The following is a 16,811-nucleotide window of genomic DNA, read 5'->3' on the forward strand; positions in this document are numbered from 1 at the left end:
GTCACCTGTCCAGCCCATCCCACAACCCCCAACTCTGCAGACGTGTGAGCACTTCCTTGTGAAAGGGTTTGACTTTTCACTCTTTTGTAGACTCCCAAGGTGATGTGACCTTGGGTCGGTTGTGCATGTTTTTAGCTAGGAGTTCTCTGAACAGCAGAAGGGGGTGAATGAGGGGCAAGGGGCAATTAGAGGAAGACAGGATCGGTGGGAAGAGTGCTGCATTCAAAGTTAGGGTTCCTGGGCTCTATCTCCTGCCTTGCCATGAGCCTGCTGTGTGTCTCTGGGTGAGTCACTTCCCTTCTCTGGCTTCACCATCCATAGACAAAAGATCCAGACAAAGCTGACTTCTTGTTAGTTTTGATAGTCTCTGATTAACTAAAAATCCTGTGTGAATTTCAGTTATAAGGAAAGAGAAGAAAAAATACAAAATTTTAAGGAGGGGGGTTTATAATAGACCTGTGGACCTTCATAGTGAAAAAATAAGTGTTTCCCTTTGTTTTTTGAGGGACAACTAATTGGACAAAAATACACAAAATGCCCAAGAGTTCTGAATTATCAACCAAGTTCCTGGGTTTTGTTGAGCATAATTTTAGCTAGGAAGATTCAGGACAATTGGTCAAGAAAGTGAAGGGGAAGATGGTCTTGGGATTCTCCAGCATTCATCAATATTTTCTGAGCTTTCCCCAAGAGAGAAGCACTGTTCGCTGACTAGCCTCCAGATTTGGTTGTTAGGAGCTTCTATAACTGGTGTAAGAGATCCTCATAGAATTTTTTACTTTAAAAGAATCTTTAAAGTCACTCCAGTGACTTGTAATGTTTTCTGGATCACAAAACTTTTGAGAATCTGAGGTTAGCTGAGTCTAGGCCAGGGGTTTGGGAAAGAGGGTGGCACACACACAATTTTGCATAATTATAACAGTATAATCTGGGGGAATAATTTTTAAATAAAAGTATTCAGGAAAGCTCTGTGTCCTCAAAGCATCTGAGAAGCATAAGAACAATACTACAGCCTTGGAGAAAGGAGAGTGGGAAGGGAAACAGGACAGAAAAAAATGTGCTTTGGTGAGCTCAGAGGGAACAGCCCTTACCACATGGAAACTAGGTGAGTTCCCAGAACTAAGATAAGAAAAAAGCTGTAGGCCTGCCTTGAGCATAGAAATCAGAAATAAAAGGGAAAGCATGTGATACAACTTACAAGAATGAAAAGGAAATTTAAATGTTAAAACACCCACCTAATAAGGGGAAACATTTTCCTTTGACTCCCTGAGAAGGGAAATCTCTAAATATACACAGAGTGTTCAACAATGTACAGGGCGGGGAGAGACGCTGGTTGCAGTTCTTAGAAAAATCACCAGCAGGTATGTATATGCTTAATAGTCAAGGCCCAGGGAACTAAGACCTGAAGTTTCAGGATCCACCCCTAAAAGAGGTGTTAGGAGAGAAATGGAGGATTTCAGTAGAAACCCAGCTCATGCCAGCTGCAGAGCACGTGTGAACTGAGGTGGCCTCTTGATCAGCACTTCCATCCAGCTATTCGGATATCTCCCTCCGGCAGATCAAGCATGATGGGAGGTGTGGGACCTGGAGTCAGAGAGACCAGGGTCCAAATTCTGGCTCTTCACTTCCCAATTCAGACACACTGGGTCTTAGTTTTATAAGATGAGGTAAATATTGACCACTTAATATTGAGTTGTTATGAGGATTAAATGAGGTTTTCTGGAGATGAATGCACCTAGCACAGAGCATGTAATTGGGACTCATTAAATATTGTTGTGTGATATCGAGGTAACAGGGAAAAGAAAAGTAGTTTATCCTCTTACTCCATTTCACCTAAGAGAGGAAGATGGGGTTGGAGGAGAGAAGAAAGTAGAAGATGGAAGAATCCTTTTACTGGATTGTTGCCATTGTTCGGTTGCTCAGTCGTGTCTGACTCTGAGACCCCATGGACTGCAGCATGCCAGGCTTCCCTGTCCTTTACTATCTCCTGGAGTTTGCTCTAACTTTATCCATTGAGTCAGGGATGCCATCCAGCCATCTCATCCTCTGTTGCCCCCTTCTCCTCTTGCCTTCAGTCTTTTCCAGCATCAGGGTCTTTTCCAGTGAGTTGGCTCTTCACATCAGGTGACCAAAGTATTGGAGCTTCAGCTTCAGCATCAGTCCTTCCAATGAATATTCAGGGTTGATTTCCTTAAGGATTTTCTGGATTATTCACACAAATCCAGACTTTAGAAAATTTAGAATTTACACCCTGTAAATTAGTGCTTCTTCTTATTCTCTCACCTTGAGTACAAAGGCATTCTCTTGGAAAGTTTTGGTTTCTCCATACTTGGATACACGTTTGGCATCAGTTGTCTCATTGTTTTAGGAAAGAAACAGACCCCACCACAGACTATATGAGAAGGTTAAGCGTGTAAGTTTAGTGCTATCATCAGGTTCAGATTACATCAAAGCTTGTCTGTGGACTGATCTGCAAGGAGATTGAGTGTAGGTGGTAAGCAGTTGAACTGATTGGTTATCATTTGTTTTGTTTGTAAGCTGGGTTCTTTTTCTTAGTACACCCAAGAGAAGGGCTCAGTGGAGCCAGACTATTCTGCAGACCTGCAGAGGTTTCCTAGAGCCAGGAGCCTGAATCATTCAGGTCTCCTGCCTCCTCTGGCAGAGTCTGCCTGTGGTCCTCCAGGAGCTGTAGTTCTTTCTCTGCCATCAGGGCAGCCCCTCACCTCCCACAAAGCCAGAAGAGAACCCTCCGGACACCCTGGAGGCTGCAGTCAGAGCCACCCTCCACCCCGTCTCCCGTGAGCAGTGAGGAAGTGCTGTTCCTTCTAAACCAGGTCAGCCCGGCCCAGTCTTTGTTCTCAGTTCATGGGATGCACACACACTAATGACTACACGAGAATGTCAGAGCCAAAGAGGATATTTATGTAAATCATGTCCAAGCCTCTTATTTTACTGAGAACTTGAAATCCAAAGAAGTTAAGCATTTTCCTCAAGCGACAATGAACTAGTGTGACAGTCTGTCCTGGAACCCTCCCTTCCAGTCCAGCATCCCCTGGGAGGCCAGTGTTGGTCACCAGAAAGTTAGGGTCTGAGGAAAGGAGAAGGTTTGGAGCGGCTCACCATCTCTGAGACTCGTGACAGCCCTAGAAGGGCTCTGGGCCACGTGGGGGTGGGGCTTCTCTGTCCTGCCCGCAGCTCCAGGACTTCCTGCTGGCCTCCAGCCTGTGGACATTTTATTTTGGGCTTCAAGGCTTTGGCAAACACCCAGAGCTGGAAGAGAACGCTTAGTAACTCATAGGAGAACCAGGTGTTTTTTGTGGATCCAGAGGGATTAACAGCCCCCAGAGACCAGCGTCCGATTTCTGAGGGACTGATCGCTGTGAACTGGAGGTGGGAAGGCAGCAGGGCCACAGAGCAGGGATACACACAAGGTTGCTGTCTTGGAAGAATGAGACACAAGCTCCAGGCCAAGAGGGCCAACTTGTGTGTGTCTGCACAAAAATGGAAGAAAAGCAGTTTCTGGATCAGTAGCTATCACCTGCTTACTGTTGATGAGGCTATGCAGGGTGCACTGGGGTGGAGGGGTTGGTGGTTCTTTTTCTAAACATGTGAAAAACTGGGATGTATTTCCAAGAGTCTGAAATGTCCCTAGCATGAGATAATAGTCCTTTTATCCCTAGCCCTGGCTGAGGTCGTGATTAGAACTTTGTCTGCTTTTGGGCTTAAAGAAGGGTGTACACTGAGACCCACGGAGGGTTTAGAGCAGCACTGGCCAGCAGGAATATACCATGAGTCATGTATGTAATTTAAAATTTTCTGGTAGTAAAATGGAGTGAGTGAAATTAATTTTAGTAGTATATTTGACTTATTAATCCAACATATCTAAAATAGTATCATTTTAATATATAATCAGGATAATTGTTGAGATATTTTAAATTCTTTATACTGTTTTGAAATAACTTTGTAAAAAAATAATTTTGTAAAAAGTGGAAATAATTTCATACTTACAACACATTTCCTACTGGTCCCATCTCAGTGTTGAATAGATATGTGAGGCTCCTGGCTACCAGGTAGCATAGTTTCAGAGGAAGATATATAAAGCTATAGATGGTTAGAAAACAGGACCAGGGAGAGAAAAAAACATACACCTAGAGAGGAAAAAAAAAAGTCTGAAGGTCAACAGCCTTCAGAATGAAGGGGAAGTCCCTATGGTGGATATCAGTGACTTCCATCTCCAACAAGGATCCACATGCCATACCCACTCATCCCTCTCAAAAAGCTGGTTTACATTTCAGCCCTGTGAGATATTTGGTTTAAATCTAAGAAATGCATTTCACATAGGGAGAGACTGAATCTTAGCTAACAGGATAAATATTTACTTCACCTTCTTCCTTCATTTATTCCACAGACATTAAGTAGGGAACCAGTCACCTCTGAGGGGGGAGTTAAGTTTGTACTAGATGTTAAATGTATCCAGATGTGAAGGCTGCAGTGATGATTATCCTCTAGTTTGGCTGTGACCTGAGTCTGAGGAACATATTAGCTGGGTCAGGATCCCTTTTCAGTACTATTGGATCCTTGAGTTAATGACTGCATGATATCATTACTGCACACTGCACCTTTTACACAAAGTATTCAAGAAAAGTTACAGAAGAGGGAGAAGCTGGGTGTTGCTATCATTCTTACCCCAGCTCTCCCATCACCAGCTAAGAAGGAGGTGGTGTATGGCGATTAGACTCTAGAGTTTCAGTACCCCATGGCTCTGGCACCTTGTGAAAATCTTCAGACTTCCCTGAGCCTTAAAATTTCCTCTTCTGCCCTCCCCAAGTCCAAGGGTGAGTATGAAAGTCAGATTAGGAAACGGACCTCTATGTGCTTTGAAAGCAACTTTAAAAAAAATTTTAAAAAGATACTTTACAAAACAAAGGGATAGTAAGCTATCAGGTTCTTCATAATATATCTGATTCACCAAACTTCTTTTAAATTAAAGTATGAAAAATTGCTGTGTGGTTGATCCCAGTCATTCCTTTGGGATTAAAACTGATGCTACAGTGCTTCAGTAAACTGGAGGTCATGTCAGTAGACTGTCTGCATCCTCTGTTTGTACTACACTTGACCTGAGGTTGGTAGGCCACCAGCTGGAGTTTGGAAAAAAAAAATTTTTTTTTTGAGAACTTTTATTTTCATGAGGTGTCATCCAGACCAACCAGTCTTAGCTCACTGTAGCTAAGGAACCTCAGTGTTAGATAAATGAGATGCTCCAGAGCCTTGCTCCCTGAAGTTGGTCTGTGGACCATGCAGTATAGGCATCCCCACACAGAAATGAACACCCCAGACGTGTCAGACCAGAATCTGCATTTTAACAGGATCCCAGGTGACGCTGACGCACACCAGCGTTTGGGCAGCAGTGCTCTAGTTTCCCCTGTAGCAGTTGTCAATGCAACCTCAGCTTGAACAGCTGTTGGGACCAACAACCGCTTCCTCTCAAGGCAGCCCCTTCTATTGGACAGCTCTCACTTTTAGAAAGTTTTCCCTTCTGTCAAGTCAAAATCTGCCTGTAAAGATCACCCACTCAGGGATGCCACATAGAAGCCCACATAGTAGATGCTCGAGAGTGTCATTATTTTGTTGTGCAGAAGCCTTGATCCAGAGGCTGGATGGGCAGTGAGGTCAGCTCCCAGTCATCTGGCAAAGGCCCACAGGTCTGAGACATCTTCTAAGGAGCAAAAACCCTTGCAGTTCTCTTTTAATTGAGTTCTATCTCTTCTTTTAATCCTGCCAGAGACCAGGGAGGCTGGTTTAAGGAAATGAGGTTTGGAGGGGTTTGGAGAACTTGAAGTGGTTTTTCAAAGGACTGGAGTATGGAAGTGATGTCTGGAATGGAAGTTGGCCCCACAGGGCATGCAAGCAGATGGGGCATTTACAGCAGGGGGGAATGGGAAGGGATGGTGTGGTGGAGCAGTGTTAGCTCTTGCAGGCTGTGTGACATTGGGGAATGTGCTAAACCCCTCTGAGCATCAGCTTCTTAGGATTTAAAATAAAATGGGATGATAACATTGTCTTGCCAGTCTCCAGGGTTTCTGTAGGACTCACTAAATATAATGTCAGTGGAGACAATTAATAATGTGGGAAATGGGTCAAGGATGAAAGAGAAGGTCCAACGAGATAGTAGATGAATCCAGGAGACAGGGCTTCTGCTAACTTGCTGGATGAGCTCAGGGAAAGTCCTCAGTGTCTCTGGCCTTCCTGGGAAACAAGTGGTCACACACTAAAGATCTGAGTGCTCTTCTAGAAGGCCCTGCAGTTGCTGTGGCTCATCAGTATTATTGCACATAACCTGGAGGGTTTCTCTAAAGATGGCTCTTCAAATGTTCAATTAGGGAGACTTCTTAAGAGTTGGAGTTGAATCCTCTCTGGGGTAAATAATTCCCAACACTCTTCCAGTGAAGGGCTGGCCAGCTCTACTACAGGATTGTTACTTTAAAGACAGGTCTGCTTGGCCTGATTGCACCTCATTTTCATGTCATCATGTGGTACCTGAGCTGGTGAGTGAAGAGTGATGGTTTCATTTCTACTGCTGTGTCAGGACACACGGTCCTGTTTCTGTAAGCAAGCCCTACTCTATGAGATATCGGAACTCATCTATCTCATACTTAGCTGGAATGTATCATTTGCAGGTTTTTCCTGGGAGAACAGCCTTGTTTGATACACCACATACTACCAGGGAGTTTTTCAAAAGCATTACTCTCTATAAGTACAAGAAAATGGCATACCTGATAGTTTTATGAGCCTGTTTTGCCAGAGGAGGCTCCCTGTCAACAAAACAACAGGAACGGGCTTTCGGTATATCAGTCCTTTCATCGATGCTTGCCAGCTAAGAGCGAGGGGACCAGCGTGCGTGCTCACAGAGGGACATGACTGTTCTTAAGGCCGCCCTTCTGTGTCTCTTCCCCACCAGTCTGGGGTCCCTGTGTTGTTCATCCTCACCTCACTGCAGCCATGCTCCCAACTGCCCATCTCATTGCCTGGATGCTTGCTTCTAACTCTGTACATTGCATTTTCTCCTCTGCACCCACCGTGTTGTCATGGAAACTCGGTGGCCATAGGCCACGAGTATCCGGTGTCATCGAGTGTGATGGTGTGGTATGTGTATTTGCTCACACTTTTATTTTTAATCCTTTTCAATGTGACATCTGCTAAAATGTCTCCCTTATAATTTGCTTGGTGATCACAGCCTTCTCATCATTCATTGAGAGCAGGACCTGATCTCACAGAATCTGAAAAGAGCTATGTGGTAAGATGCCTATTGAATACGACTGTAGCTTTTCTAAAGAGAATTCTGACTGATTTCTAGAATCTAGACTGGAGTAGACTGGTTGACTCACAGAGCCATTATTTTTAAGAATTTTATGGCTATTGTAGTAGAGAGAGAGATGCTAGGCTACCCCCTCCCCTCCCCAAAAAAGGCAGAGGAATTTAGAGACTATTTCTACTCTGCCTACATGTGGGATTAATATTTTAGTGCATGATTGGGGATACATACTTGCATCTCTATCCTGAAATTATTCCATTTGTAACGGTTACTCACTAATTACAGGCCTTTATGCTGCTGCCTTTTAAAATTTAATATTCATACTAAATCCCAAATTCTTCTGTATCTTACCTGTTTTTTCCATGCTTTCGCCTGGATCCCTCCTGCACTCCACTACTGGAATATCTATTTTTTTTAAACTGGATCTTCAACTCTGTTGTTTCCCTGGACTTATGTGCTTCGTCTGGAATGTTACATCTCTTCCTCTCTTTCTTTTTTTTTTTGTCCCCATGTTGACTGTTTTATGGGGGTTTCTGGATATCTCGGGGCCACCTCACAGGAAGCAGTTTGCAATGAGATCATAAACATTGCCGAAAAATCTGTTCATTACTGCAGCACTGTTTCTCATCCCCTTGACTTTCATCACAAGGTATCCCCTTCTGACAATAAATCATCTTTAATCATTTCTCAGCAACCTCAAGCCCAGCAGCGAAGAGTCACCCCAGACAGGAGTCAAACCTCCCAGGATTTGTAAGTACATGTGGCGAACCTTGGTTGTTGCATTGTCCGTAGTCTGTTGCCCTTAGGAAGTGGGTCGTTGACTGGCTGTGGGAGCAGCCATGTAGGGGAAATGAACCCATCACTCCCAGCTTCTCTGAGGGCTTCTATGTAAGGCTGTTTCCTAACAGCCAATGTGAAAACAGGTGGGGGGTGAATAAAAGCAGTCAGGGCCTCTACGGGGAGGGGAGAGGTGGTAAGGAAGTGTAACTGCCATACAGGGCAAAGGGGGGCTGGGCTAACTGGTTTCATTCCTAGTGTTGTAAGAATACAGAGGGAGCAGTATTAATCCCGACTGGAGATGAATGAATAGGGTTGATCCATTCATTAAAAAAGAAAAGTATTAAAAAAAAGAAAAGAAAAGTATTGGATATCTCCTATGTTCCGTGCACAAAGGAGTAAACTCCATCCACAGGGAAAGGGGGTTTTGGAATAAGCATTGAAAGACAAGTTGGATTTGAGAGTTGGAGCAAGGAGGTAAAAGTCTTCTTAGCTGAGGAATCCAAATGTACTAAGACCCAGGGTAGATGTTGTGTTTGGAGAACACCAAGAGACCCTTATAGCCACAGGATGCAGTTCAGGGAGGAAATGGAGACGAAGTTCAAGGGGCAGGTTGGGACCAGATTGTAGAAGCCAGAATGCAATGGAAATACATTTGGATGTCAGTCTGTATCCACTCAGGAGCCAATGAAGGATTTTAAAATAAGGAACAATGAAGTTCCCTGGCTGTCCAGTGGTTAGGACTTGGCGCTTTCCCTGCCAGGTCACTGGGTTCAATCCCTGGTCAGGGAACTAAGATCTCACAGGCTGCACAGCATGGCCAAAAAAAATGTGTGGAACATGTTGCCTGGATTTCATTTTGGGAAGATAACTTGGACAATAGAATGGAGGGTGGATTTCAGGGACAAAGGACAAAGATAGTGGTTTGGAGATATGAGTACAGCAAAAAAGTGGTGAGGGGCTGAGCTTGGACAGAATGGGCACCTTGTTCATGGAAGTATACAAGATTCCCCAAGAAGACAGGGGTAAGGGGAGAAGAGAACTGAGGATGGATCTTTGGGGAACCAGCTTTTAAGGCCACAGAGTAGCAGCCAGCAAAGGAGACTGAGGAGGAGCAGCAAGAGACACAGGTGAGGGTTTAGGAGTGTTCATTGGTACTGAGCAGAGCAAGAAGGGTGTGGTCAGGGGTGCCCCTGCTTCAGAGAGGCCGAGGAGGGTAGGAAGTGAGAAACGTCCTCTAGGTGGCAAGTGGGAACAGTCATCGGTGATCTCTGCAGTGACAGTGTTGGGTGCAGGCAGATGCTATATTAGAAAGGGTCTGATGAGTCAGTGTGATCCTGAGTGGAAAGAGCTAGGGGATGGGGGCTAGAGAGTCAGGGAGCAGCAGAGGACAGGGGAGGTGTTTTCAGGATGCAGAGGCTCAGGCACTTAAGGAGGAGTTGACAGAATCAAAGATGTCAGAGAGAAGATGTAATTCAATGAAACAGCCCAGGGGCCGGAGCTTAGCCTGGCCAGGAGCGGGGACCCTTCCTTACACATGGAAACAGGGGCAGGAGGGGAGGAAAGTTAAAGTTCTGCTCAGAGTTGGGCACCAGAATTGGCAGAGGAAGTGAGGGAAGGACTCTATAGAACTGTGTCCCTGTTAGCATGAGGCCCGTCCAAAATCAGAGCCCACTGGGGACCCAAGCAGCAAGGTCACGGGACTGTGTGCAGCCAGTCTCCGCTGTCTGGGGTGAGAGCAGAGAGGCAGGTAACAGGGCTAACCTCGTGGAAATGAGGCAGGCAAGGAAGTCACCACAACAGTGAAGGGGCTGAGGCACCGTCAGGAGTCCAGTTTAGGCAAGAGACAGCAAGCAAATACAGAAACACCGAAATGTATTCAGTTACCAAATGGAAGTTCATCAGTGTCACTTCTTCCTCATTAGAGACCTTACTTCTGGCAGAGAGATCCATCTACCAAAGTCTCATGATATCTAGATAAATGTGGAAAATTAAATTGCCCCTTTGGCTTGCTAGCAGAGGACAACAAACCTCTTGTTTCTGGAAACTGATTCCACTTATTTCTAATCCCTCTCACCCACACCCTGGAATTCACTGACATCCACTGAAAGTGGTAGAGGATTGGCTCATTTGGAAAGTTTTGCCTGCTATTGTTGTTTCAAAGTATCAAGTAAACAGAATTGTGAACTGGTAGGTGCTTCTTAGTGAAAGTGTGATAGTCGCTCAGTCGTGTATGACTCTTTGCAACCCCATGGATTGTAACCCACCAGGCTCCTCTGTCCACAGAATTCTCCAGGCGAGAATACTGGAGTGGGTTGCCATTCCCTTCTACAGGGTATCTTCCTGACCTACAGGGGATTGAACCCACATCTCTTGCACCTCCTACATTGCAGGAGGATTCTTTACCATCTGAGCCACCAGGGAAGTCCCAGTAGGTGCTTCTTAAGCATTTGTCAAAAGAATAAATGAAAACAAGGCTTTATTTGTTGCCAAAGCAGGTATCAATTTCACAAGTAGTGCAGCTTGGTCTAGAGCCTGTCAGAACAGCACAGGCCATGTTGCCTTAGGCCAACTAGCAAGTAAATAAAAATTTTAACCCCAAACATTACTGGGATAGATATGCCTTCAGGAGTTTTAGAAAAATGGCATCCACATTTCAAGGCAATTAATAAAATATGTGTTGGCATGTAAAGAAACTCAAGGTAGTATTGCTAAATAGTGTGGTAACTGGCATATACTTTTAAAAATTACATATATACACCTGACAATTGCTTCATGCTCTCCAATGTGCATGACCAGGATATAATGTCTGTCTCTGGACCTAAGTAACTTCTGATTATCCTTGACAATCTACACATATTATCTTGTGTTAAGAACTTGATTAACTTTCAAGGGGGAGCATCTAGATAAAAAAGCTTGGCTAAAGTAACCAGATGAAACTAAATGAAAGCAACAATCATGACTTGCTTCTCAGATTCTCGATCCCTCTGATTCTTAATTTACTTATCACATATTGAATGGATCTCCCCCAATGCTAAGTTATTAGAGAAAGAGCCAATAAAATACTTTTATCCCCACTAATGAGTAGGAAACACTACACAAATGTTGATTTAACTGAAACAGGTTTTATTTATTTTTTTGAAACAGGTTTTAAAAACTCATTTAATGCCATCAGCATTTGAGTCACTTACTAATCATTTTTTTTGAATTTACAGATTTAGCTACCAAGCATTGTATAGCTATATACCACAGAATGATGATGAATTGGAACTCCGAGATGGAGATATTGTTGATGTCATGGAAAAATGTGACGATGGGTGGTTTGTTGGTAAGTGATACCGTGCTTTTCTTATCTGTTGTGTACTGAAGGAAAAACTCAGAGTGATGAGTCACAAAAAGAGCACTGTTTTCTGCACAGAAAGAGAGCTGTCTCAGTTCCTATACCACCGTCAGGAATGCTGGGCCACCCACTATAGGTTTGTTCTCAAATCAGTGTGGATGATAGTAACTACGAACCTGAAGACCAAATATGCCAACATCTACTGCACAGAAGGGCAGTTGCCAGTTGCATTTATTGAGTTCTATTTGTATTTGGAGGGGTGGGGGGTAGGGGACACTGCCTGGCTTGTGGGATCTTAGTTCCCAGACCAGAGCTTGAACCTGGACCCCAGCAATGAAAGAGCTGAATCCTAACCACTGGACTGCCAGGGAATTCACTGTTTCTATTTCTGTTGTGCATCTGTCTGTCCTACATTTGGAAATTTTAATTTTTAAAACTCCTGTGGAACAACAGAAGACCATGTGCATGTAGATTTCTGCCATGAAGTGCAAGCATATATGTAGAGAGTCCGAAGACCTCATTTACTCCAGGCTTCTAATAACTTTAACCAAAGCAATACCTGATGAATTAAAGGAGTCACCTTTATAGGATAGAGCAGAGAAAGATCAGAATTTGAGATTCTGTAACAAAACAGATGCTTAGTAATACTTTCTTACTGAAGTTCTTTCAACAAACAGCCTATAAGACAAAAATAGTCCTCTTTTCACAGATTCAAAATCTTTACCATCTCAGTTCTCTGTAGCCTCCCTGACCATTGCCCTGGGGCTTCAGCTAACTGTTTTAGATGGTGTTAACTTTGACTCATTCTTCTAGATGTTTTAGTTTGTGCAACAACTCCAAGCCACTGGTAGTGGCTGCTTGAAATGTGTTCAACAGGATTCTGAAGCCCTAGCCAAGTCAACTGGGGAAAGGATGCAATGATCAAATTATGCTGTCTGCTGATGAGAGTAATGATGATGCAACATCTGTCTGCCACCCCACCCTCCAGCTTTAGAGAAAGTCCAGTTTCTAAGACTCTGTGCTCCCAATGTAGGGGACCCAGGTTTGATCCCTGATTAGGGAATTAGATCCTGCATGCTGCAGCTAAGACCTGGAGCAGTCAAATAAATTAATTTTTAAAAGTTGATTACTAAAAAAAAAATTCCAAGGGAAGGAACTCGGTTAGGGACCCAGCAATTCTGGACATCAAACAGTCCAGGAAAGGTTCTGTGGTAGCTCAATGTTCTGGAATCCTGGACAAGGTTGGTAGCAAAGACACAGAGTCAATTTGGGGCTTAGGCACAGGCTTAGGAGAGAAATTTCCTTTCACTATGCAGTCATATCCAGAGGACTTTCAGAAATGCCACAGTTTAGAAGTCTAAATCCCCCTAACCTTGGTGTGTTGGATAGCTGTGTTCATTCTTCCATAAAAGAGAAGCACTGGAAAGAGCTGTGGGCTGGGAGTCTGAAGACCTGGGTTCAAAGTCTGCCTCTCTGTTTGAGCTTCCTCATCTGAAAAAAAAATGGGAGTGTTAAAGAAATGTCTTGCTTATCACCCAGCTATTCTGCAGCCTAAACGAGATAAGATAGGGCAAAGTGATTTGGAAACCATATGCCCTTCTACAAGCTTTGGGATTGTTATCAAGGACTCTCTCTCTGAACTCAGTTCTGAGTCAGTCTTCTCATTGTGTCTGTGTTTTTTTGTTTTTAATAGGTACTTCAAGAAGGACAAGGCAGTTTGGTACTTTCCCAGGCAACTATGTAAAGCCTTTGTATCTATAAGAAGACTGAAAACTACAGAGATGATTTTTATTGGAGGACGAAGCATAATTCATGAATTGGTCTCTTTATTTAAATGTTGAGTCAGTAGGAAAACTAATGCAGTGGATAAAGTAAGAAGCAAAAGAGAGGACAGAGAAGTGTTGTATTTAAAACCTGAGCCTGTCGAAGCTTACTGCGTGTATCGGACAGGGCTGAACCATGCGAAAAAGGAATGAGGCAAGTCGGTATTTACTTAGCTGCTTCTGGGAGCCATGCCAGCCCTGCCCTCCTCTTCCCAGCTTGGGTAACCTGACCTGGAGTACGGTCCCAGAGCAGTTAAGCCAGAACTGCCTCTTGCTGCTTCAGGCTTGACCAGCTTTGGCTCAAAAGGGTCATTTAGCCTGCAGGTGCCCTCGGAGCACCAGGCAGATCCCCAGCCATCCTCCAAGGCTCCACACGGACTCCTCCAGTTGCCCTGGAGCCTCCTGGTCCCCTAACACTGCTACAGATCAGTTGGGCCCACCGAGGCAATCCCTACACAGTGGTGGAGACCCCAAACAACCCAAGGCCAAGTGCCCCACTGGAGGTAGGTAGGGAAGTAGAGGTCAGAGAAGGCGCTCCATGCACTCAGCATGCATGCAGCGTTACCATTGACGCCCCTGGTGTTCAGACAGAAAAGCACACAAGGCTTGCCCCTGGAGCAGGGTGGTCGGGCAGATAGTTCCATTTGTATTTCCAGGTGATTAAGGCGAGAAGCCTGTAGCTCTTGAGGTCCCCTGCCATATGGCTCCTTCCATATCATTGGCTTTTATAAGCAGTCACTTTCTGGGCAGCATAGTGTCATTTACAGAATGCCATTGCTACCCTTACTTTTCTGGATTGTTTTAGGCCAGGACAGTTGGGGGTTGACAGGCTTATTCTTAGAACAAGGAATGGTGTTCAGTGACTCAACGTAACACACACTGATGTATACTGGATGCCTGGGGCCACCAATGAGCAAGGCGTGCTCCAAGCCTTAGAAAGGGTTCACCACATCTCCATTTTCACCATGTATCCCCCTAGGAGCCCGACGACCACTCAGAATGTAGGAATCCAGGGTTATGTATCCTGACACACCCTGTGGGGCTTCCCTTTAGAAGGTGCAACTGCAGTGGCCCTACATTTGAGGCTGTAATTCTGCTACTTTCAGGAGGTCTGTCTTTTGTAGGGGGGCCAGAGCCAAGAAGGGAGGCCTCTGTGATGCCTGGGGTGTACAGTCACAACTTTATCCAATTCAAGGATGTTTATAGACCTCTGTTAGACACCTTAGAGAGATAAAGATAGAAATGACCCATTTTCCTGCCTGCTGGGAACTCAGAGGTGATTGGAGAGACAGACACACAAAAATACTGAATCAAGAGAGACTGCGATATGTGCTAAGAAGGGTGTGAGAGGAAGAGATGAATTTTCCCTGTCGGGATCCTAGAAAGCATTGTCATATATCTCTCTCCATTAGCTCACTTTTGAACAACTAGGATGCTGGAAGAACCTTTGTCCGAGGGTAGTTTGTGGCTGGAAATATTTAGACCTGCTTCCAGGGTCTTCCAACTCTGATCCTCCCCACAAATCCACATTCGAGGTCATAAACAGGAGAAGCAGTTCCAGGTTGATAGGGCTGTGTACAGGACTCCTGGCTCTCTGCAGGTAGCTCAGAATTGGCCTGAGGTCCCAAAGTCTGGAATCTTTCCAAGTGGGCAGAGTTCATCTTCAGTGCCTCAGCTTCTGTCTCCATTACGCATCTTAGAACCTCGTATCAGCTGACCACCCTTCAGACAACCACAGTTCCCTCACTCCCTCTCCTCCAAGTCCTGCTCTCAGGAAAGCAACTGCCGCTGACTCCTTCACACTGAAGTGTAAATGACGGATGAGAAGAATGTGTTACTTCTTCCCAGAAACATTAGAACAGATCACAGAGCCTTAATTCCCAGGGGAAAGGCTGTGGAACCAATGGTGGAGGGTGGGGCTGGGGAGTGCAGGTGAGGGTGGATGAGCTTCCTGTGTAGAAAGGGACTTCTTGCTATTCCTTAAGTAAGACGCATTGCTTTGGAAGGTCCACCTCACCATCCAAGGGCGCTCGTTTCTGTCCTCCCCCTTCGAATATAGACCCCGTGCATATTCACATACACTTTGCACAACAGCGTTTCACCTGTTTTGGAATGTAATTCTTATATTGGCTAATGTGTTTCCTAGTCTTTCTTAGATGCAAACCATAACACGACTTTATCTGTTTTTTGAGGGGGTGCTTATTAAGTAGGTAATTTTGAACACCTCTTTAAATACAGCTAGAAAATAAACCAATTTGTAAAGCCACATTTGCATATGACGCCAGCCTCCCGACTTTGTTTATCTCCAGAATCCCAGGTATGCCTCACCAGTTTGCCCGTCTTTAATAAACTCATCTGTTAAAATCTGCATCAAACTTCAGCTTCCTATGTATGACAAAACAAGGAACAAAGGGTTCCAATTGCTCCTTTGTCTTCACACATTTAGTAATACAAAATACCTATTTTTATGCTGAGATATTTATACAGGTTTATTAATCGCAAGTGCAACTAACTGGCGGCATGCCCTGCAACACATTGTAATAGATTAGCCATGCTTCTGGGTAAAGGCAAGCCCTAAACTACTTATCTTTTGCAGTCTCTCTGGGATCAGTAAGAGAAAAAAAAAATCACATGCTTAAGAAATGGGACTGTAAATATGTATATTTAACTTTGTATAGCCCATGTACCTACTTTGTATAGAAAAATAATTTTAAAAATCTGAACTGAAGGGGAGGGGGGTATAATAAGGAAGTCATGAAGTTTTTTGCATATTTAAATGAAGGAATTCCAAATAACTTACCTGCAGATTTTTAGCACAAAAATACCACTGTAAAGTGTTATAATTTTAAATAATCATTCTTTCTGGGAGAGAAAGTAACTGTTATCTCGGTTATAGTGTTTTCTTATTTCATTTTTGATTTTTTTTTTTGCAGTCCTATTTATCTGCAGTAGTATTAAGTCCTATTGCTAGGTTACTACAAAAAAGATTATATTCTGAAAGAAAAATAACTGACATTATATATAACCAATTAATTTAAAGTATTGCCATTTAAATTACACACCAAGAGCATGTACCATGCAGACACAGATTTTTCTGTTTATCTATTTTTCTTTATGCAGTGGATCAATTTGACAAATAGATGTTGAATTACTACATTGGCTGTACATATTATTTAATAAACTTCATTCAAAATTGTGTGGCACATGCGTATTCTTACCATTCATTGTTTCTTTCCTTCCCTTTCAAGTTTCTCAACTGAAGCTTATATTCACTGCTTCAAAGGTGCACACTCACACCTGGCTTCCCCCTGAAGGCGGTAAAGAATCTGCCTGCAATGCAGGAGACCTGGGTTTGATCCCTAGGTTGGGAAGATCCCCCGAAGAAGGGAAAGGCTACCCACTCCAGTATTCTGGCCTGGAGAAGTCCATGGACTGTGTAGTCCATGGGGTTGCAAAGAGTCAGACACAACTGAGCAACTTTAATTTTCACTCCCCCTCTGAAGACGCCACTTATTCTATTCTCAAGAGGCTAACTCCATGATACTCTGTGAATTGATTAATG

The 16,811-nt window shown here is 44.0% G+C and overlaps 1 protein-coding gene across 38 annotated transcripts in view; it reads left to right on the forward strand.

Annotated features, from left to right (window-relative positions):
• The window catches only part of SORBS1 (sorbin and SH3 domain containing 1), a 231,905-nt gene extending 215,453 nt beyond the window's left edge, over window positions 1–16,452 (forward strand). For 21 of the 38 annotated variants that reach the window (XM_043475902.1, XM_043475919.1, XM_043475907.1 and 18 more), the window contains 3 exons: window positions 8,001–8,059; window positions 11,302–11,414; window positions 13,120–16,452. In XM_043475902.1, coding sequence (XP_043331837.1) covers window positions 8,001–8,059; window positions 11,302–11,414; window positions 13,120–13,187 — 240 coding nt within the window. In that variant the 3' untranslated portion in view covers window positions 13,188–16,452. Of the gene's footprint in view, window positions 1–7,231; window positions 7,292–7,868; window positions 8,060–11,301; window positions 11,415–13,119 lie in introns of all 38 variants that reach the window. The other 17 variants (XM_043475881.1, XM_043475889.1, XM_043475892.1 and 14 more) reach the window with 2 other exon arrangements.
• The last annotated feature ends 359 nt before the right edge of the window (window positions 16,453–16,811 follow it).

Source organism: Cervus canadensis, chromosome 8 (assembly GCF_019320065.1).
Source record: "Cervus canadensis isolate Bull #8, Minnesota chromosome 8, ASM1932006v1, whole genome shotgun sequence".
Taxonomy (NCBI): Eukaryota; Metazoa; Chordata; class Mammalia; order Artiodactyla; family Cervidae; genus Cervus; species Cervus canadensis.